General features: G+C 36.2%; 1 protein-coding gene across 2 annotated transcripts in view; it reads right to left on the minus strand.

Annotated features, from left to right (window-relative positions):
- The window catches only part of OLA1 (Obg like ATPase 1), a 175,213-nt gene that overhangs the window by 68,055 nt on the left and 86,136 nt on the right, over positions 1-21,022 (minus strand). For both annotated transcript variants that reach the window (XM_007965394.3, XM_007965393.3), the window contains one exon: positions 3,990-4,165. In XM_007965394.3, coding sequence (XP_007963585.1) covers positions 3,990-4,165 — 176 coding nt within the window. The remainder of the gene's footprint in view (positions 1-3,989; positions 4,166-21,022) is intronic.

Below are 21,022 nucleotides of genomic sequence, written 5' to 3' on the forward strand. Positions count from 1 at the left end.
ACCAGGAACATCAAAGATCACCGGTCAAACACCACCTTAACAAATACTATAATAACAAAAAGATTGGAAATCTTGTAAGAATTATCAAAATGTGACACAGAAACACAAAGGGAGCACCTGCTGTTGGAAAAATGGCATTGAGTTGCTCAACACAGCATTGCCACAAACCTTTGATTTGTAAAACAACAAAACCCCCCAAACCCACAACATCTGTGGAACCGAATAAAGTGAAGGTCAATAAAATGAAGTATGCCTGTATGCTACTCTGAATCTTTCAATGTTTGTTAAAAACAAATACCTTAAATATTTCAAAAGCTATGTTAATACCAGTTTTAAAAACTGCCTTCAGAATATAAGAAATCTGCTAATAGTTACATATTACTGAGGACATTAATTTTTTACTCAGATGTTTTCAGAAAAAAAGACTCATTAATTATAATTTCTAGTGGTCTTTAGTTCTTTAATTAGCTATTAGTTCTATGAATATTTTCTAAGTATAATGATTTCCAAATAATTGATACAAAATAAATTGTTCCTTAAAGCCTCCTAACTTCATTTTTCAAATTTCATTTTTCCAAATGAGATGTACATACACATAAATAGATTTAAAATTAACCTTGATCTTGATGACTTGGTATCATAGATTGAATCCCATCCCTGATACTCAGAAAGTGAACTTATTTGGGAATTAATTAAGATGAAGCCATACTTAGAGGAAGGTGGGCCTTTAAGCCAGTATGACTTGTGTTCTTATAAGAAAAGGGAAATTTGGACAGAGACACAGGAAAGGTGGCCATGAAGACTAAGGCAGAGATTGGAGTTCTGCTGTCACAAGGCAAGGAACACCTGAAGCTACTAGAAGCTAGAACTTCTCCCCCAGAGAGGCTTCAGAGGGAGCATGGCCCTGCCAACACCCTGACTTCAGACTTCTCATCCTCTAGAACCGGGAAAGAAGACACAGTTGTTTAAAGTCATCCAGTTCATGGTGCTTGTTACAGCCACCCTAGGAAATGAACACATTTGGCTGATACCAACAGAAAATGCTTATCCCACTCCTGCCTTCTTTAATGCCTGGGTTTTACCTCAGACAGCAAGACTCACTATAAACGGTGTACCTTGGCTGCACGCGGTGGCTCACGCCTGTAATCTCAGCACTTTGGGAGGCCAAGGTGAGTGGATCATGAGGTCAGGAGTTTGAGACCAGCCTGGCCAATACAGTGAAACCCCGTCTCTACTAAAAATACAAAAATTAGCCGGGCGTCGTGGCATGCGCCTGTAGTCCCAGCTGCTTGGAAGCCTGAGGCAGAAGAATCACTTCAACCAGGGAGGCAGAGGTTGCAGTGAGCCGATATAGTGCCACTCAACTCCAGCCTGGGTGACAGAGTGAGACTCAGTCTCAAAAAAAAAAAAATAAAAAGGTGTATCTTATGTCAGAATATATCTACCTTGCTCTCAGGAAAGACTCTGCTTTAACATTAAAAAGTCAGCTCATGTTTCATGCTAGAGTATATTTAACCTAAGTCTTTCATGCTTATTGACATAAAAATACAAAAATCCAAATCTAGAAACTGGAAACTTCATAGGAAAAGAGGTTTGAATGTTGAATTTTTGAAAGATTACTCAGAAAATAAAGATACATTTAAATGAACAGGAAGAATCAACAATATTGAAGAAGAATAGGTAAATACAATACCTAAACTAAAATACAAAATGACCTGCCTATCTTTCTCATAAAGTTCAAGTAGCTATCTCTTTTATGTCTATCACATTTTTGTACCTTTAGACCATTTGCTAGAGAAAATAAGAAATATATTTCTAAAAGAAACTTCCTTACAGTAGCTAGTTGATCTCATAATCATATAGGTGTCCCTTTTCTTTTCCTTTTCCTTTTTTTTTTTTTAATTGAGACTGAGTCTCACTCTGTTGGCCAGCCTGGAGTGCAGTGGCATGATCTCGGCTCACTGCTGCCTCCACCTCCCAGGTTCCAGTGATTCTCCTGCCTCAGCCTCCCGAGTAGGTGAGATTACAGGCACGCACCACCACACCTGGCTAATTTTTGTATTTTCAGTCGAGATGGGGTTTCACCATGTTGGCCAGGCTAGTCTCAAACTCCTGATCTCAGGTGATCCACCTGCCTTGGCCTCCCAAAGTGCTAGAATTATAGGATTACCCTGCCCAAAATTCCCTTTGCTATCACAGGTCTAGTACATGGTGATGGCTTAAGGTAAGCATCTGTTAGTCTGACTCAATTCTATGCTCAAACCACAAAGACATCAGGCACCAAGGAGTTAACACTCCTCGGAGTAGCCCATAGCAAGTAACTGATATAAATTGGTTGATAATTACCCCAGCTTCCTTACTCTTGCCCATAGGGGTAACCTGCTCATTTACATACTTTGTGTTGGTTACTTTCTCTTACTAGTTTCATTTTATTTTATTTTTAAAAATATTTTATTTATTTATTTATTTGAGACAGAGTCTCACTCTGTCACCAGGCTAGAGTGCAAAGGCGCGATCTCGGCTCACTGCAACCTCTGCCTCCAGAGTTCAAGCAATTCTCCTGCCTCAGCCTCCTGAGTAGCTGGGACTACAGGTGCCTGCCACCACGCCTGGCTAATTTTTGTATTTTCAGTACAGACAGGGTTTCACTACGTTGGCCAGGATGGTCTCAATCTCTTGACCTCGTGATCTGCCTGCCCCGGCCTCCCAAAGTGCTGGGATTACAGGCATGAGCCACCGCGCCCGGCCTCTCTTACTAGTTTCAATTCCTTACTCTCTGATGTGTCTCCTGATACAGCTCCCAAAGAAACTACAGTCATGCAGCGCTTAATGATGAGGATACTGTTCTGAGAAATGTGTCTTTCAGCAATTTTCTCCTTGTGCAAACAATGCGGAGTATACTTTCACAAACCTAGATTGTACAGCCTACTAATATTCCTTAGGCTGTGGGGTATATAGTATAGCCTATTGCTCTTACAAACCTGTATGGCATGTTATTGTGTTGAATACTGTAGGCAACTGTAACACAATGGTAAATATTTGTTTATCTAAACATAGAAAAGGTAGAGAAAAAATTTGACGTTATAATCTTATGAGACCACTATTGTATATATTTTTTGAGATAGAGTCTCACTGTGTCACTCAGGCTGGAGTGCAGTGGTACAATCTCTGCTCACTGCAACCTCTGCCTCCCAGGTTCAAGTGATTCTCCTGCCTCAGCCTCCCGAGTAGCTGGGATTACAGGCACCTACAACCACACTCGGCTAATTTTTGTATTTTTAGTAGGGACAGGGTTTCACCATGTTGGCTAGGCTGGTCTCAAACTCCTGATCTCAGGTGATCCACCCACCTCAGCCTCCCAAAGTGCTGGGTTGATGGGCGTGAGCCACCATGCCTCGCCAGGGCACCGTTTCTTAAATGTTAAAGACAATTCAATCATATGTAAACTAAAAGCTTCAAAGTACATTTTGGAACATTTATTACAACATTACTAATAATTATTCATTATAATGTGATAGAAAACACATTTGAATATTAAGAACAATGATGCATCTTTTCATTCCATAAAATATTAAAATGATCTGTTTACTTTAAGAGTGTATTAATTTAGTTAACCCCTCTGGAGAACCAGTTCTTTGTATAAATCACTTCTTCAAATCCATGAAATCTGTATGAGTCATTTTGCCAAATCCAGTAAGTTTTTCATCATAAACCACACTTTATTAACACTAAAACTTGAAGACCTACATAGTAATCATATAAACACTCATTATTACTGCTAACTACTGCTTGCTTAGAACCCCCTAAATAGCCTATCACCATGGTCCTTGGTTGTTTAAAAATAAAGTTTCTTAACAATTTTAACAGAAATAACCCTTGGCTTCTAAAATTCCATAACAATATTAGATATATCATATGCATTATTTAAAAAATTTAATCAAGAAAAATAAACTCTTGAGTATCTAAAGAAGCTGTAAATTTTTACTTACATATTCAGGTTTTAGTTTTTTATCTCCTCCTCTCACAGCCACCTTTTCTAGTTTATCTATAATAGGCCCAATCATTTCCTCATCTTTAAGCTGAAGCTCTTCATGTATTATTTCTATATCTCGAATAGGATCTACACTTCCTTCAACATGTGTGATATCATCATCTTCAAAAGCACCTAAAATGAATTAAAGGGAAGCAATTCAATAAACAAATAATACAGAGGGTTCATTATGATTAGAGTGAAAGATTCCTAGAAGGTTAACAAATAAATATAATAAATAAATTACTCTGGCTTCTCAGCAAGTAGGACATAGCATTTTTTCCCCATTTAGTAATAGTGAGGCTACTGGCAATAAAACAGTAGTTCAAGAGTCTCAATATTTCAAAAATTGATTTAAATAAATAAAATTATGGTCTTTACAAAAACAAAATTATGTTCTAGAACTATTGGCATTTCCAAGTTTGGTACATTAAAAGATACTGAATTCCAGGCATGAAAGATTGAAGTTCTAAACTGCACTATTAGGGTTTCCAAGGGAAACCAGATTTAGGGAGGAGGGGTGTCTGAAATCATCTGGCAGACCTCTTCCCTGCTTCAATCTACTTTATCACTGTGGTTCTGACGGTGATTAGATAATGAACCACTCAGACACACAATTTACACAGCAGCTAATTTCATCGGCCTGATTTCAGGGTATGGTTTTTAGGGGGCTATCAAAGCAGCAGATGAAGGTGCATTTGTCATATATGAGTGACAACCATTCACACTATCTGAACAAAATGATGCTGGCCCTTATTAGAAACACATGCTATTATCACATATTTAAAGTGCAGTTGAAGCCATAATTTCAAATTGCCAACTGGAAACATAAGGGTAAAACAACCAGATATTACTGAAGCATGTGTACTGACTTTATGCCCTTTTGAAGACATAATGTGGCAACATAATTCAACTGGGATTTACTCAAATTACCAGATAAAGAACAGTATCATAAAAAATGAACAAATACTAAGAAATATTACAAACAGAAAGCAATGATACATCCACCAAACAATATACACATTTATAAACAAATTAATTTCATTAAAATTACTAATTAGATTATAGTCCCCAAATAAGATGTTTTCAAACATAAAGTATCAATTATTTTAGACAAAGGTATCAAAGAAATCATGAGAGAGTTTGATTGACTTTGGTTAAGAGAAACAGTGAACACAGCTCATTCTTAAATACCAAAAACCAAGATACTCTTGTTACAAGTTATAAATTGTTTTAAAATATAATTTCCCAGAATTAAAAATAATTAAGTTGTATTGTAATGTGGATTATTCAGTAATAATAATAAAACATAAATATACTATTACAATTTAAGTATAGGTATGTAAAGTAGTATTTAAGTTTTTTGTGTATAAATAGTATACTATTTAATGTCAAATTCATATGAGCAAAATTAGCAGAAATGAGGAGTTACATTATGTTTTACTAATAAACAAAATAGACAGTGGTTTAGGTAAATTTTTTGAATCTTTGAAAATATGAAAGAAGTCTCCCTGAAAGCACAATATTATTTACTTCTTGTCAAGATTTGAGGCATCTTATGCAAATAGCACAATAAAGTAGGAAAATAAAAATGGAAGCTTCCTGGCAGTCAAGCAACACAATAACACTGTAAGTTACAGAAGTGACTAAGCTTTCTGTGACACTCAGAATGAAAAATATCCTACATAGTTGTCTCTATGTAGGGTCCAATGACTAACCATAGTGATGTCCTCAACAACATCCCTACAGTAAATGCATTAGCAGGTTTTTAATGGCAATTCTTAATTACAATCCTCAATTTTAACCAAGTTGATAATAGAGAGAAACTTAGTAACTGCAATTCTTCTGAATGCAAAGAAAACAAAGCCCTCCGATGATCTAAACAAATCCAAAGAAAAAAACAGAATAAAGGAGGAAGGGGAAGAAATCATGTGTCTATCTTGCAATTTTCAAATTATCTTTTAGGTTGGGTGTGGTGGCTCACACCTGTAATCTCAGCACTTTGGGTGGCCAAGGTGGGAGGATCACTTGAGCCCATGAGTCCAAGACCAGCCTGGGCAACAAGGCAAGATCCTGTCTCTACAAGAAAATTTTAAAAAAATATAGTTGGGCATGGTGGTGTGTGCCTATACTCTTGGCTACTGGAGAGGCTAAGGTAGGAGGACTGCTTCAGGTCAGGAGTTAGAGGCTGTAATGAGCCATGATCATGCCACTACAGTCGAGCCTGGGCAACCGAGCAAGACCTTGCCGAGCAAAAACAACCCCCCCCCAAAAAAACAAATTATTTTCTAGTTTGTACCTTACCTAGACTCTGCCAGGGACTAGCCTAGGAAATGAGTTATGACTGTATCATCACTAATCTATTCCCCCTACTATAAGAAAAAAATTCAAACCACAGACCTTATATACTCTGGTGGCACTGTTGCTCCCTTGCCCCAAGGTTAATATTATTATATTCATTTGTATTGTGAGGTGGTGACATACCGTAAGTAGAATTTAAATTTATTTCTGAAAAAAAATTGTCAAATATTAAGATAAAAATTAAGTAAAGGGAACACTAAGGCTATCCTGTCAAATGGAATAGCCTAGAATGGGCCTAGAACAGCCATAAAATAAAAGCTTCCATAAAATTTGGTGGCCATTTGGGTAACTTCTCATTTCTTAGAGCTAAAAAATTGGAGATTCTTTTCCAAAGACATGCTTCTGGGTCAACCAACTTCATCATACACTTATGTCATAGCAATTTATTTTTTTGCATCTTGCCTTCTTTACTACAAGATTTAGTGCTTAAGAATACAGTCTTTGAGGCCTGGTATGGTGGCTCACACCAGTAATCCTAACACTTTGGGAGGCTGAGGCAGGAGGATCGCTTGAGCTCAGGAGTTTGACACCAGCCTAGGCAACATAGTGAGACCTCGTCTCTAAATAAAAAAATCAGCCATGCATGGTAGTGCACACCTGTGGTCTCAGCTACTTGGGGACCTGAGGTGGGAGACTGCTTGAACCTGGGAGGTCGAGGCTGCAGTGAGCTGTGATCATGCTGGGCGACAGAGTAAGACCCTGTTTTTTTTTTTTTTTTAAAAAACTATATATATATATACACACACACACATACGATTCTATGATCAGCAAACCTATCTGAGTTCACGGACTGTATATATCAGATAGATTTGCTGATCATAGAATCTTAGACAAATTACCTAACCTCTATAGATCTTATCTTCGCATCTTTAAAATGAGGATGCTTCTACCTCCCAGAGAATGGATATGATTACATCAGATAATATATGTCAAGTGTTTAGCAGAGAGTCTAACACACAAAATTCTTTCAGTAACTGGGGAATATACCTTTTTTTTTTAAATGTAGGAATTACTAATTTAGAAGAAATCCTCAGCAATATACTCAAAAAATTAATTTTGAGTAATATAGTTTCATGCTATTCAATTCATCTTGGAAAGGATTAAAATAAACAGAGTTTCTAGGTTTTTTTTTCCTAGAGCTGTGATTATGCTGGGTGACAGAGTAAGACCTTGTTTTTAAAAAAAAAAACTATATATATAGAGTTATATATATATTCCATATATATATATATATATATATATGGAAGGCAGGGTGATAAGACTTATGATTTAAATAGTCCACTTTAGCTACTGTAAAAAGAAAAGATTCTAAGAGAGGAGGCAAGAGTGACTGCAGACAAAGTTAGGAGGTAGCTATAGTGGTGCCAATGAGCAATAACCAGACGAGTGGTACTCAAATAAGACTGTGGAGAAGAAAAGAAGCGTTTGTACTAGGACTATATTTTAGAGATAGGCTAGATGTAGGATGTAAGGTCATGAATGAAGATATAAAATTGACAGTTATCAAATGTGTTTAAAGTAACAGATCTGAATGACATCACCTAGAGAGAGCACTCCAACACTCAGATGTCTGACAGAGGAGAACTTGGCAAGAGACTGAGAAGGACTAACCTAAGTCAGAGAAAAACTAGGAGTATGCTCTTATGAGAGTGAGGGAAAAAATATTTAAAGAAGGAAGGTGTATTCAACAGTCAGATACTATTTTAAAATTTCTTATAACGCAGGAGTCCAAAAGTGCTAAAGTTTAGCTTTTCTAAATTCACCGAGTTTTGAAACATTTTCTCTTTCTATAAGTGGACTAATTGTATAAAGTAAGACACCCTAAGATTTCTCACAGTCTGTGAAAGTGATCCTATCAGTCAAGAAGGTGGCCTACTTAGAAATCATAGCCACTTTCAAAGGCTCACATTCCAAATAAGATGGCATAAACACTGAAATAAAAAGTATATTTGACCAACTATAGGATGGTCAACCCTCTGACACAGAATCACCGACACCACACATAACATCAAGAGCAGGAGAAGAAAACTATGCTCATACAAGCATTAAAATCAAGTCACACATTTTCAAGTTGGGTGATTGAACAACAACAACAAAGGCCGAGCCCGGTGGCTCATACCTGTAATCCCAGCATTTTGGGAGGCCAAGGTGGGCAGATCACCTGAGGTCAGGAGTTTGAGAGCAGCCTGACCAACATGGAGAAACTCCATCTCTACTAAAAATACAAAACTAGCCAGGCATGGTGGTGCATGCCTGTAATCACCAGCTACTCAGGAGGCTGAGGCAGGAGAATTGCTTGAACCCAGGAGGCAGAGGTTGTGGTGAGCTGAGATCGTGCCACTGCACTCCAGCCTGAGCAACAAGAGCAAAACTCCGTCTCAAAAAAAAAAAGAAAGAAAGAAAGAAAAGAAAAAAAGAATCAAGTCTACAAAAGGCTTCAGAATTCTCTCTTATGGCCTAAAGGATTATTTAAGAACCTATCTTTTGTATCTTTTGTTAAAAAAAAACAACAAAAACCCGTACCTGAGGTTCAGCAATTTCTTCTGTATTATTTCTTTTTCTTTCAAACTCAAAATAAAATTTAGTCTATTTGAAATAGCACATACACTATATGATCACATTTGTATAAAGTCGTTTCTCTCTCTTAATGACACCAACCAAATGCTAATGAGAATTTCTGAGAAGTGAGCTACTGAGTAATTTTTAAAAACTTCTTTATCAGTTTTGTCTCACTTAAACTTTTTATAATAAACATGCATTGTTTACACAAAAACAAGTCATTTTTTATTGTTTATTTATTTATTTTTGAGACAGAGTCTTGCTCTGTTGCTCAGGCTGGAGGGCAGTGGTGGGATCTCAGCTCACTGCTATCTCCACCTCCCAGGTTCAAGCAATTCTAGTGCCTCAGCCTCCTGAATAGCTGGGATTTCAGGTGCGTGCCACCATGTGTGGCTAATTTTTTTGTACTTTTAGTAGAGATGGGGTTTTGCCATGTTGGCCAGGCTGGTCTCAAATCCTGGCCTCAAGTGATCTGCCTGCCTGGTCTTTTTAAGTCACTTCTTAAAAAACACAATAGGCCAGGCATGGCGGCTCATGCCTGTAATCCTAGCACTTTGCGAGGTCGAGGGCAGATCACCTTGAGGTCTGGAGTTCTGGACCAGCTTGGCCAACATGGTGAAACCCCATCTCTACTAAAAATACAAAAAATTAGCCAGGCGTGGTGGCATGCGCCTGTGGTCCCAGCTACTTGGGGGGCTGAGGCAGGAGAACTGCTTGAACCTGGGAAGTGGAGGCTGCAGTGAACCGAGATGGTGCCACTGCACTCCAGCCTGAGCGACAAGAGTGAGACTATGTCTCAAATAAACAAAACAAAACAAAACAAAACAAAAAACACAACAAACAAGTTTAATTTGCACAAGGAGAAATACTCACATAATGGGTAACTAAAACGTTAACTATGGTAAACCCTCATTTAAAAAACTATTTGTTATAGAAAAAAAATTAACCTTAATAGGCTTAAGCCAGATTCTATCACAGAGATTTCTCACCTAGCAATCCTACAGTGTTTCCTTTCACAGCAAAGTACTCTTTTCAAACCTTCTTGACTTCTCTCAAATTTCTAGTGCTTTCCAGTTCTCCCCTGCTACCTTAACCTTCCCCGCTTCACAGGGAAATGCATGTCATTTCTGGAGAGCCAACCCCCTTTTTGTTGTTATCTAACTAACCTTTCCTTCTCTCCAGCAGTAAAATGGACAACATCACTCCTTCTACTATTTCTAGTTAATCTCTCTCCCATCTCTGTGCTGGATATTAGCCCCTCCCAAGGAAGTTTGCTCCATAGACTGTTCCTTCTATTTCCTCAGACCTCAATCTATTACACCTCTCTCCTGTATTTGTATCTCCTCCATTTCCACTAATACTTGCTCATCAACATTTAAGCATGCTTAAGATTCTGCATTAAATCAATCATGTCATTCACCCTGGACATTAATTTCCCCTCTAGTTATTACTTTCATTCCTCCAGTTCAGAGCTAAGCTTCTTGAAAGAGCTGTCTACATCTGCTCTTTCTACTTTTTTCCCCTATTTACAACTCAACCCACTATAGTCTGGCATATGCCACCACCAAGCTAACAAACTGATCTTAGAAAGGACATCAGTGATTTGCCTTAATGATTTAAAATCTAACAGCCATTCTTTAGGAATCTTGAATGACCACTCAGTAGCACCTAACTTTAGAGCACTGAAATAGTAGTCTCTTTCATTGCTTCTTTCTAACTGCATTCTCCTGATATTCTTCTTCTATTTTCTCTGGTCATTTCTTTTCTTGTTATAACTTACCCATAAATGTTGGTGTCTTTCTTAGCTCTCTTCTCTTATCCTTCTATTACACTCTCACTAACAGAATCTCCAACTCAGAACTCCCCTTAGTGGCTCCAGTATACTCTGAGGCAGTATCAAATGAAATGAACCAAAAAATATTTTTAGTTAGTTATATAAACTGTTTCTAATATAAAATCTATTCACTAAGTGAATAAATGCAAAATGTCAATGCTTACTCTAAAATTGTGACTTTTCTAATTTCTGTACCTCCCTTACTGAGGTCCATTCAAAATACATATTTACTTGGTGAGATACATTTCACTATTCCTATGGTACTGGACATTCTGCATGCTACTTATTTATTGGTATGATTTGGCAGAAATGATGAGTTGGCTCTTTTCAATGATTATAAATGAACTGAAGATTAATCAGTTTACTCATTCACTCAAGGCCTGTTCTTACTCCATAAAGATGTGAGTAAAAAGGATAAATCTATACTCTGTTTAGGATGCTGAATCTAACCTGAAGGACTTCAGAAACAAAAATATACTTTGGAAATTCAGGACTTCAGTGAACTGCTTTCCTACAGTACTACTTAAACTTGGGTTGTAGTCAGTTTTTAGAAGTAAAGAATCCCAGAGAGACATAGAAATACACGATGTCTTGAAGAGTACAGGCTTCACAGCAGTACTTATAAACCATCTGTCATAGAAAACCTGGGCTATAGTTTCAGCGCATTCCCCAAAAGTTCATGTGTTGGAAACTCAATGCAGCAGTGTCGAGAAGTGGAATCTCTGGGAGGTGACTGGGTCATGAGGGCTCTGCCCCTAGAATGGATTAAGCCATTCATGGGTTTTTGGGTTATCAAGGGAGTAGGCTATTTATCACCAGAGTGGGTTTGTTATAAAAAGTTTGCCCATTTCTTATGAGCTCCACCACTATATGGTGGCCTGTGCTGTGCTGCCTTGGGACTCTACAGAAAGTCCCCACTAGCAAGAAGGCCCTCACCAGCTGCAGCCTGCTGACCTTGTACTTTCTAGACTCCATGATTGTAAGAAATATGTTTCTTTACTTTATAAATTACTCAGTCTCAGGTATTCAGTTACAGCAAGAGAAAACAGATAAGATACTTTGAGATTCCAAATAGCAAGTCTAGAGTTTTCTTGGGAATAAGAGGGTATGTAATCAAAATAGACCTATTTGACTTATGCTTTTCCCATACTCTACCACTATACAATACAGAGGTAAAGAATTCCTTGGTATGTAAACCACTGCATAAACTGCCACCCTCTCAACACATATGCAAACTATAATATGCCTTGTTAAATATAAGTTTTCCAATTGGAGAAAGACTCCTTATATATCCAACAATGTGCTAAGTCTGTGAGAATTAAAAACAAAAATTAAAATAAGAGGATCTTGATCTCAGTAACTGGATAATCTGGTGAGGAAACAAATCTAACCTATTAAAAAGGGAGAGCAATATTCACCAGCAGACTTTAAATATAAGCATAATTAATAACAGGTAATCAGTGAGGCCTTTAAAAATAGGAAAAATTGAATAGGTTAAGAAGATGAAGAAAGGCATGACAAGCAACAGGAGAAAGCATCAGCAAAAAACTAAAATTTGAAATGAACAAAGCTTACTGGAGAGCTGATCACAGTGAGAAATTGTGCTGAAGAGTAGAAAATGATAAAAGGTGGGCATGGAGGATAGGGAGGTCCAAATATCAGGATAAGTCTGGAGTTCATCTACTAGCCAATAGGGAGCCAATAAGGAGTCTTACATTAATGAGTAATATAGAAAGCAGCAGTTTAGAAAGACTAACCAGAAGTAAAGAACCAGCTAAAAGGGAATCACTGTTCTTCACATACGATCAGAAGAACGGCATTAGAAATCTGATGGGACACATGAAAACAGGATGAACGTGCAAATTAACTCAAGAAAATGACGTCAACCAGATAACCACTTTTCTAAAATGCAAACTTCAGAAAAAGAGAAATAAAATTATTACACAAATATATGGTAATATTAAATCACAGCACCAAAACAAACTACATGCTACATTATTTTACACTGCTTTCCAGTTTGTCCTATGTGTTAACAGTAAATGTTTTAAGTGTTTATATTCTAATCCAGAGTCCCACCACAATCATTCAGAGGTTAGGGGCCAGATTCCTAAACCAATAGAAGATCAATTATTAAATACAATGTTAGAAATCAAGACAAGAATATCCTGCTAAAATACCTTTACCTTTTCAAATTTCCAATCCATTCTTCAAAACAAAGTATTACCTATGTCAGAACTCTGGTTCCCAACTTCCTTACAGTTCTCTAACTCATTAATATTTAAAGAGAAGGGAGAGGGCTAAACATGCCTTGGCAATTCCTTTAATATCTATAGTCTATAATTTTATTAATAAACACTGGAAAATACAAACTCCTATTTATTTTCCATAAATGACATGACAAAAATTCTTTATTGCACTGGAGTGGAAGTGGGGATGTGAACAGGGGTTGGGGGGAGAAGAGGTATAAAAGCTAGTTATTGCACACTCCAAATGCTCTGATTTGAAAATATAGTTTAAGCCCTGGTTTACAGAAACACTGCAAAACTCTAGTCTTAATCTAGATAAAGCTCCTTAACATCTTGGCAACAAAAGCAATTTGAGCAAAACCATAATCTAATTTATAGCTTAACCTAAAGCTTGTAATATGTATCTTTGCATTAAGTAAGGTGTGTAGTTTTAATCACTTAAGTTAGAAAGTGGGACCCAGCACAGTGGCTCATGCCTGTAATCCCAGCACTTCGGGAGGCCTAAGCGGGCAGATCACCTAAGGTCAGGAGTTCGAGACCAGCCTGGCCAACATAGTGAAACCCTGTCTTTACTAAAAATACAAAATTCGCTGGGCGTGGTGGTGCCTGTAGTCCCAGCTACTCAGGAGGCTGAGGCAGGAGAACTGTTTGAACCTGGGGAGGTGGAGGTTGCAGTGAGGGGAGATTGCGCCACTGCACTCCAGCCTGGGTGACAGAGTAAGATTTCGTCTCAAAAAGTAAAAATAAAAAAGTTAAAAAGTGGGAGAAGAGCATCTCAATTTATTATATTCACTTCAAAAATCAATTTGCCTTTCTTAACAATATCCGGGAAGAAGGCAAATTTTGACATACACAAAATAACTAACAGCACATTCCGCTAACAATATTCCACTCAAAAAGAGGTAGGTTTACATTTCTAGCCTTTAGAGTTTGAAACAAATGAAGAGAGTTGTATTAATCAGTGAATGTATTTTTAGATCTCTGGAGAAACAAAATATTTTGTAAATATATAAAAATGGAAATAATTAGTCTAGTATGTAAAGTGTTAATTACTTGATTCAAAAGCATAATGGAATAGTATAACTGGAGTTGGTGGGTTGTGCTGATTTACAATAAGAAATCAATCAAAAGTAATCTCTGAAGTCTTTAATACTTGTTTCCAGAGAAAAGTCTATTAAAATAGATATAACAAAGGCCATAAAATAATCCAGTCTGTGCTACAGTCTAATTGTTTAATGCTGGAATAAAAAACAAAACTACAAGTAGCCAGAAGAATTTGCTTTTGCTCTGCTTGTCTCCCCTCTCCTCTTCCTTCCTCCTCTCTCATTACAGGAAACAGCTCTAAAACTGAATCTAGACCAAGAGGAATAAAACTACCATCCCTTTGACATACTCAAAAATTGATTAAGTTTTCGAAAAGCTTAGTAAAAAGGCATATGTCGCTGACTTTGAGGGACTAGTCTAAAATTAAAGAAATTATAAATGATTCCTATAGGACTTTTACACAAAGTAAACTTATATGGGAGCAATCAAGCAAAGCTATAAGTAAATATAATTCCAAATCTTGAGACAAACAGATATTTAGCATAGGAGAGAATAATAAAGTGGGTCAATTCAGTTCTGAGAAACCTTAAAAATTGTTATTTTCTTCTAATTTTTAGAGTTCTCTTAAATTAAAAATAATATACTTTTAAGCAGTGAAAAACAACATTGAATAGTAAGGATGAGATAAAGAGAAAAAAGCAGATAGAAAGACATGAAAAATGTTAAAATTGGAGCTTATATTTAATATAGTAGCAATCAAAAAAACCTTCTGGTTGTGACTGACAAGAAGCAACACATTACAATATTATACAGTGTAATTCTTCTAAATGTACAGAACACCAGAAAATTCTGCCTAACAGTTACTGGTATTATACTTATATTGTAGATAATTAGACATCCGCACCATTAAAGAATCCTTAAAGTCACTTAAAAGTTATGAATTATAACCCAGAGTCAACACCTGTACTTAATTATATTCAATTGCTCAAGGGTTTTAAATTTTTAGTTGCTGCAACATAGCAACTCTTTTCAAAGAAGTAGGCAAAAAGAAGTATCTTAATGAGAACTAGCATTCGGCTTTAAACAAGATTTTCACTTCTTATTCCTTATTATATAACAAATACTTGAAATGTGTAAAAGGCAAAATTAACCAATGTTATTTAGTTTTTGTTTTGAGACGGGGTCTTGCTCTGTCGCCAGGCTGGAGTGCAGTGGCACAATCACGACTCATTGCAGCCTTGATCTCCTGGCCTTAAGCTATCCTACTGCCTCAGCCTCCTGAGTAGGTGGAACTACAAGGGCCTGCCACTGAGTCTGGCTAATTTTTTTTGTTTGTTTTCAGTAGAAATGAGGTCTTGTTATCTTGCCCAAGCTGGTCTTGAACAGTTGGGTGGAAGTAATCCTCCCGCCTCAGCTGCCCAAAGTGCTGGGATTACACGTGAGCCCCCGCGCTCAGCCAATCAATGCTATTTTGAATTAATATTGAGATTCTGCTCTACTTCCAATATTGAGCTGACTGTTTCTGTTGTATTTACCATTTGCAATAGCCGGCTCTCTATTTTCTTAACTTACAAAACATCACTCAGCCTTCTGCCTGCAGAAATAACCCCGTATAAACTGACCTTGCCCTCACCCTTCCAACCTTACCATCACCACTCTCCAGAAATCCTCAGCTCAGGCCAAACTCGTGCTGACTCATGAAGGCCAGAAAGTTCCTCATGTTTAACTATCACTGTATTTTTTCCCACTGCCTTTTTTGGGTCTCAAAGATAAATAAATATCCTTTCTTTCTATTACAAATTACATCCGTCCTTAAAATGTATAGTTTAGTTTCCCCTCATTTACAAGGCAATTCTAGAGGAATTCAGGTCTAAGAGATCTCTACCATACCTGAGTCACAGAGGAGTTGTAGAGACTTGTTTGGAATAAAGTACAGCAAAACTGGTGGTTACATATTTTACCTTAAATATGGCTTCTGAGAAAATCCCATTTTTACACCTTTCCAAGGAGTCATATTATGAGGAAAAAATGCAAACACAGAAATTAACAAAAACTAGAATTCTGTCTGTATTAGCAATACTATAAGTTATGGATAAAGGGGACATGTGAACCATTCATTATTCAAGAAATAAACTAAACAGCAAATCAGAGCTTTAATTTTTGTAATGTTGGTGCCCACAAGACCCCATTTTCAATCAAACTAAATTACTCTCAATGCTTTCATTTCTCATCTTCCATGCTGTTACTCATCCCTCTGCTTGGAATATTCTTCCTCCTCACTTCTGCCTTTCAAAAAAACTTACATATCTTTCATGGCCTTAATGAAATGTCACTGAATGGTATCTCCATAGCAATATGCCTTCCCTAACCATACCCTCTATTTGAACTGCCACTATCCATTCTATTCATCTGACCACTATCCATTCTAACATCTAGTATTAGAATATATGATTCTAAGCCTAGTTACCTAAGCTTGGGGATTATGTGTATCTTAAATGTCTTTCTACTTCCCACCAGTGCCCTGATCAGAGCTGATGCACAACAGGCCCAAAAAAGGGGTGGGCAAAAATATAAGTGAAGACATGACTGAAGGAAGAATCAATGAATGAATGAATGCCTCAAGCAGTTATTGGCACTTAGAATGAAAAATTGTTAGAGGGAAACTACAGATTCTAGATGAAGCTAAACATGCAGCACAACAGAAAAAGATCAATTTCACAGCACACAATAAGACATTTAGTGAGCATTTCAAAGAAACTAGTGCTAAGCATATCAATCACAAAAATTACTAGAGAAGCAAAGCATAAAACATGGCAAACTACAGATTGCAATAGAAGACACAAGAAATTTCTTATCTCTTCATCCCTGAATTGCTTAACTATTAGTGAAGGACAGACAATTATCTTCTGAAGACTTCTGGGGTGTTTGCATTGGATTACATATTTTAGTTAATACAAACAATTGTTTGAATGTATAAGTCAAATTAAGAAGTGGGAACACATACCTACATACTATAACTAAGACCAATGAATGTAGCAATAAAAAAGGAGAAAAGAGAGAGAGAAGGGATGGATCAGCATGAATCAGGATTAAGGAGGGAAGGCCGGCATGCAGACGAGGCCTTTCAGGGACAGATATTTGCAAAGGGAAGCAGAGAGTAAAGAAGACATTCCAGCAGGATGGAAGTATAACAGAAGTGATTATATAAGGGCACATACTCTGGAATCAGAACATCTGGATTCAAATCTGGATTTCACACTGACTGATTAGTTGTTGGATGAATTTCTCCATGCCTTAGTTTCCTCTGTAAAATGTACACAATAACAGCACCTACCTCCTAAGATCATTTTATAACCTTTATTCATAATATCAGTGGATTTTGACTTCTATCTAATTTTTCTAAGATACAGATGGGAGAATATAGGAATGTAAGAGAGATGACTCACCAAGAACACCTAGTGTTATAATAGGAAGATGATGGTTTGACTAAATCCACATTACACAATAGAGATCACATCTTAGGTCCAAATGAAAAGTACTGCGATGGTAGATGCCCTGAAACCAGATAATATACCTCACAAAATATACCGTTAAATGCATTAACACACAGTTCTAAAATGAGAATAGAAACATGGAAGAAAGGATAAGACCTAGGGAGATGAAGGATAAGCAAGCAACCACGTCCTTTGGGAGCAGACTGTGTAAGGGAGGCCACCGCATCCCCAGTACTTTTCTGATGTAACCCACCCCAACTGGCCCAACAAAATGGGTACGATCCACCTGAGATCTTTCTAGAATTTCTACTGCAATCTTACAAAGTCCTAGTCAGTCTACAAGATCTAGTCCTCAACAGTTAAGCTAGAGCTATCACCACCAGGTGGTGCCAAATCAAAGCCAGTATCAGAATGGATTTGGATGGGCCAGGACCTTGTGACACCCCTTATACCCCTGTGGTCAGCTGTGCAGGTTCATCCTGTCATTTAATTCACCTAGAAATAAAGTGATCCCATATTTTATGCAAATGAAACTTTTGGACCCACACAACACGTTATGGTAGAGAAGGGGTGGTTATTGTATTCTATTCTTGGTGGAGGACAGGCAGTACAACCGGGCTGTTTTAAGACTAGCTACAAATGAATACATTTAAAAATTTCTTTCCTGCTTTATGCCATATTTCATTAATATAAACTCAGATACAGTCTTGAAAGTAATCAGGAAATCATAAATAAGAAGGCAGTATACAAAAAGTTCTGACATCATCAAGACTTTAGTTAAATATGAATACATTTAATGCATCAAGGCTCTTACTAAGAAGCCATGATCTTTACCCCATGATTTTCCACAAAAGTGAAAGGATATTATCATTGATCCTCCTGCAAAAAGTTCAGTGATCCCATTAGCTCTTTTGTCTATAGAACTATTTTGTCTTTAGAGCAAAAAACAGGGGGACTATTGTAATAGAGAAATCGCTCCACCTATTTACCCCCCAATGGAAAATCAGAACAACAAAAAAACTATGAATATTTATGGAAAGTCCTCTAAGAATCACCTCAAATTTTCCAGTAAAAGACTTCATGGCAAACTTATTCCCCTCCATTTCCATCTAATCCCCCCACCATGGGATTTTAGCACTGCTAATATGTTATACCTGTCAAGATCTGATGACTGTATGTTATGTATTCATCTGAACAGAACCACTACACTTAGTTACAGGCTATCATCAACCAATTCATTCTCTTGCTAAAATCAAGTCATCCAATTACTCCTTGACTAATCAAGGCTGTTTTGGCTTTTTCTTTTTTCAAAAGGTACTCAACAGCATAAACAGTTCACTTACAAGAAATGGAAAGGGGCTAATCAGCAGAATTATTGTTTTGCTGCTACAATTTGCAGTATTTAAATTTAGTTGCTGATTGGACTGAAAGTTTTATGATATAGCATATGAAACTAGTTTAATACAACTGTGAAGCTGTGTAGCTGTATTGTCTTGCCACGGCTATACTGGTCTACTTTGCAGGACAAATAAGTGACTACTTTCTTTAAAATAAGGATATTTAAAAATAATAAGTTTTAGTGTACTTTCCCACATACACTGGTTTTATAAACAAAGTACACAGCTATTAATTCCCCAGTATTGTTTTTTAAAGTTAGCACCTGCATGCAACACCACACACATGTGTGTTACATGTGTACAAAAAAACCCACAACTGCTTTGGTTTTTCATCTACATTTATTTTGGATTTTAAGCAATAATAAACTAAGGACAAAATTATTATTTAAGAAAATAAGACTTATCTAAATGTTTAAATACATGTTACCACTTATATAATAAATAAAATGATTAACACTACATTTATAAAATGTGGAGAATTATAATTATAATAATAATTATGGGTGCCCATAAAGTTATTATCCATCAGTATTGCTATTCTTATCTATATAAAATGTGTGAGAGAACTTCTAACAGAATGACTAATGTTGGAATACCAGACTAAAGCCTTGAGTTATATTTATTTTATATTTATGTTATGCACATATTTATTAAAAAGTATTTAAAGAAAAATGTTTTTATATGTCACCCCTTGATTAAAATCTTCAGAAAATTTTGAAAAGACATGGGATCCAGTCTTGAGACTGAGATTTATTTACTTCATTAAATACAGCGATATATTAACCAAAATAATAAGTTTTACTTCACAGGAGAAAATAAATTTACAAAATGCCATTATATTAAAATGAATAATTTAATTTTTTAAAATCTTAAACCATAAATAATTTATACCTTGAAATAACAGTATACATTAACCATCGACAAGAACATACATCTTAGAAAATATACAAATAGGATTAAAACAATTTCTGAATTTTTTATACGTGTGCACATACAAGTAACATTTCATAGAAGTAATCCTCCACAGGCTTATATTTTGCATACTAAAACCTATCTGGAAATGAAATTCTATACAAAATTGCAAAACTATACTTCCAGTAAATGTCTGATAGGGTTATTCAACATATAAACATTTCAGAAAAGTCTTGATTTCAGAAACGCATTAACAAGGCATATAAATGCCAGTACATTTCAAACAAATTATTCTCAATTTTTAAAAAAATCGCTACCTTTTAATAATATTTTTGAAAAAAGAATCAATCTGGTTATGCTGAGATTCAAAAAAGCAAATAAATTAAAAACCAAAATAAATGAACAGAGAACTAATATTCTTTAAAGATGAATACTTCTCAGAGTAGGCACACCTGCCAATATATTAAAAATAAGTAAAATCAACTACAAAAGTAATAAATCAAATGCCATGGTAGACTTGACTTCTCGAGACAGCATTTTCAAGCCGTCTTTGTGGCTTTGTTTGGCGCCATGGTCCTTTAAGTTTTGTCTTCATAAAGCCCTAACTAGTTGTAATCATTTGCAGCCTAATTGTGGACATTTATCTGCTTTTCTTATGCATAGAACATAGCTATTAAAGCTGAATGGTGATGGTGTGAAGTATAGGTTAAATTGGGTGAAATTAAAGCAAATTACTCCGGGATGTGGAAATCTGAAAATAGAAACCACCAATGATTTGCAACCCTCTTGATGATCAGCTTCACAGAACCCTAAACGACAAGAAAACTTACATATTTTAAAGTTAACTAGGTTTTTAAAAATAATATGTATAAATGTATTTTTAACTACAGCACCTCTTGGTAATGGTGGAAAGATTATTTGTTTAACTCAGCTGCAATGTTAAAAAGGTGGGTTTCTATTTTAAATAGTGCAGTTTATTTTTTAAATAAGATTTCCATTTCTTCATATAAATTTTTACCTATAAGAATGCATCCAACTATATCACATACACAGTTAATACAATGCCATATAATATTTTGCTAGCTAAGTTTTAATCCTGAATAAAAGTATAAGAGACAACACAAGTAATAGTAACAAAAGCAAAC

Source organism: Chlorocebus sabaeus, chromosome 10 (genome assembly GCF_047675955.1).
Source record: "Chlorocebus sabaeus isolate Y175 chromosome 10, mChlSab1.0.hap1, whole genome shotgun sequence".
Classification (NCBI taxonomy): domain Eukaryota; kingdom Metazoa; phylum Chordata; class Mammalia; order Primates; family Cercopithecidae; genus Chlorocebus; species Chlorocebus sabaeus.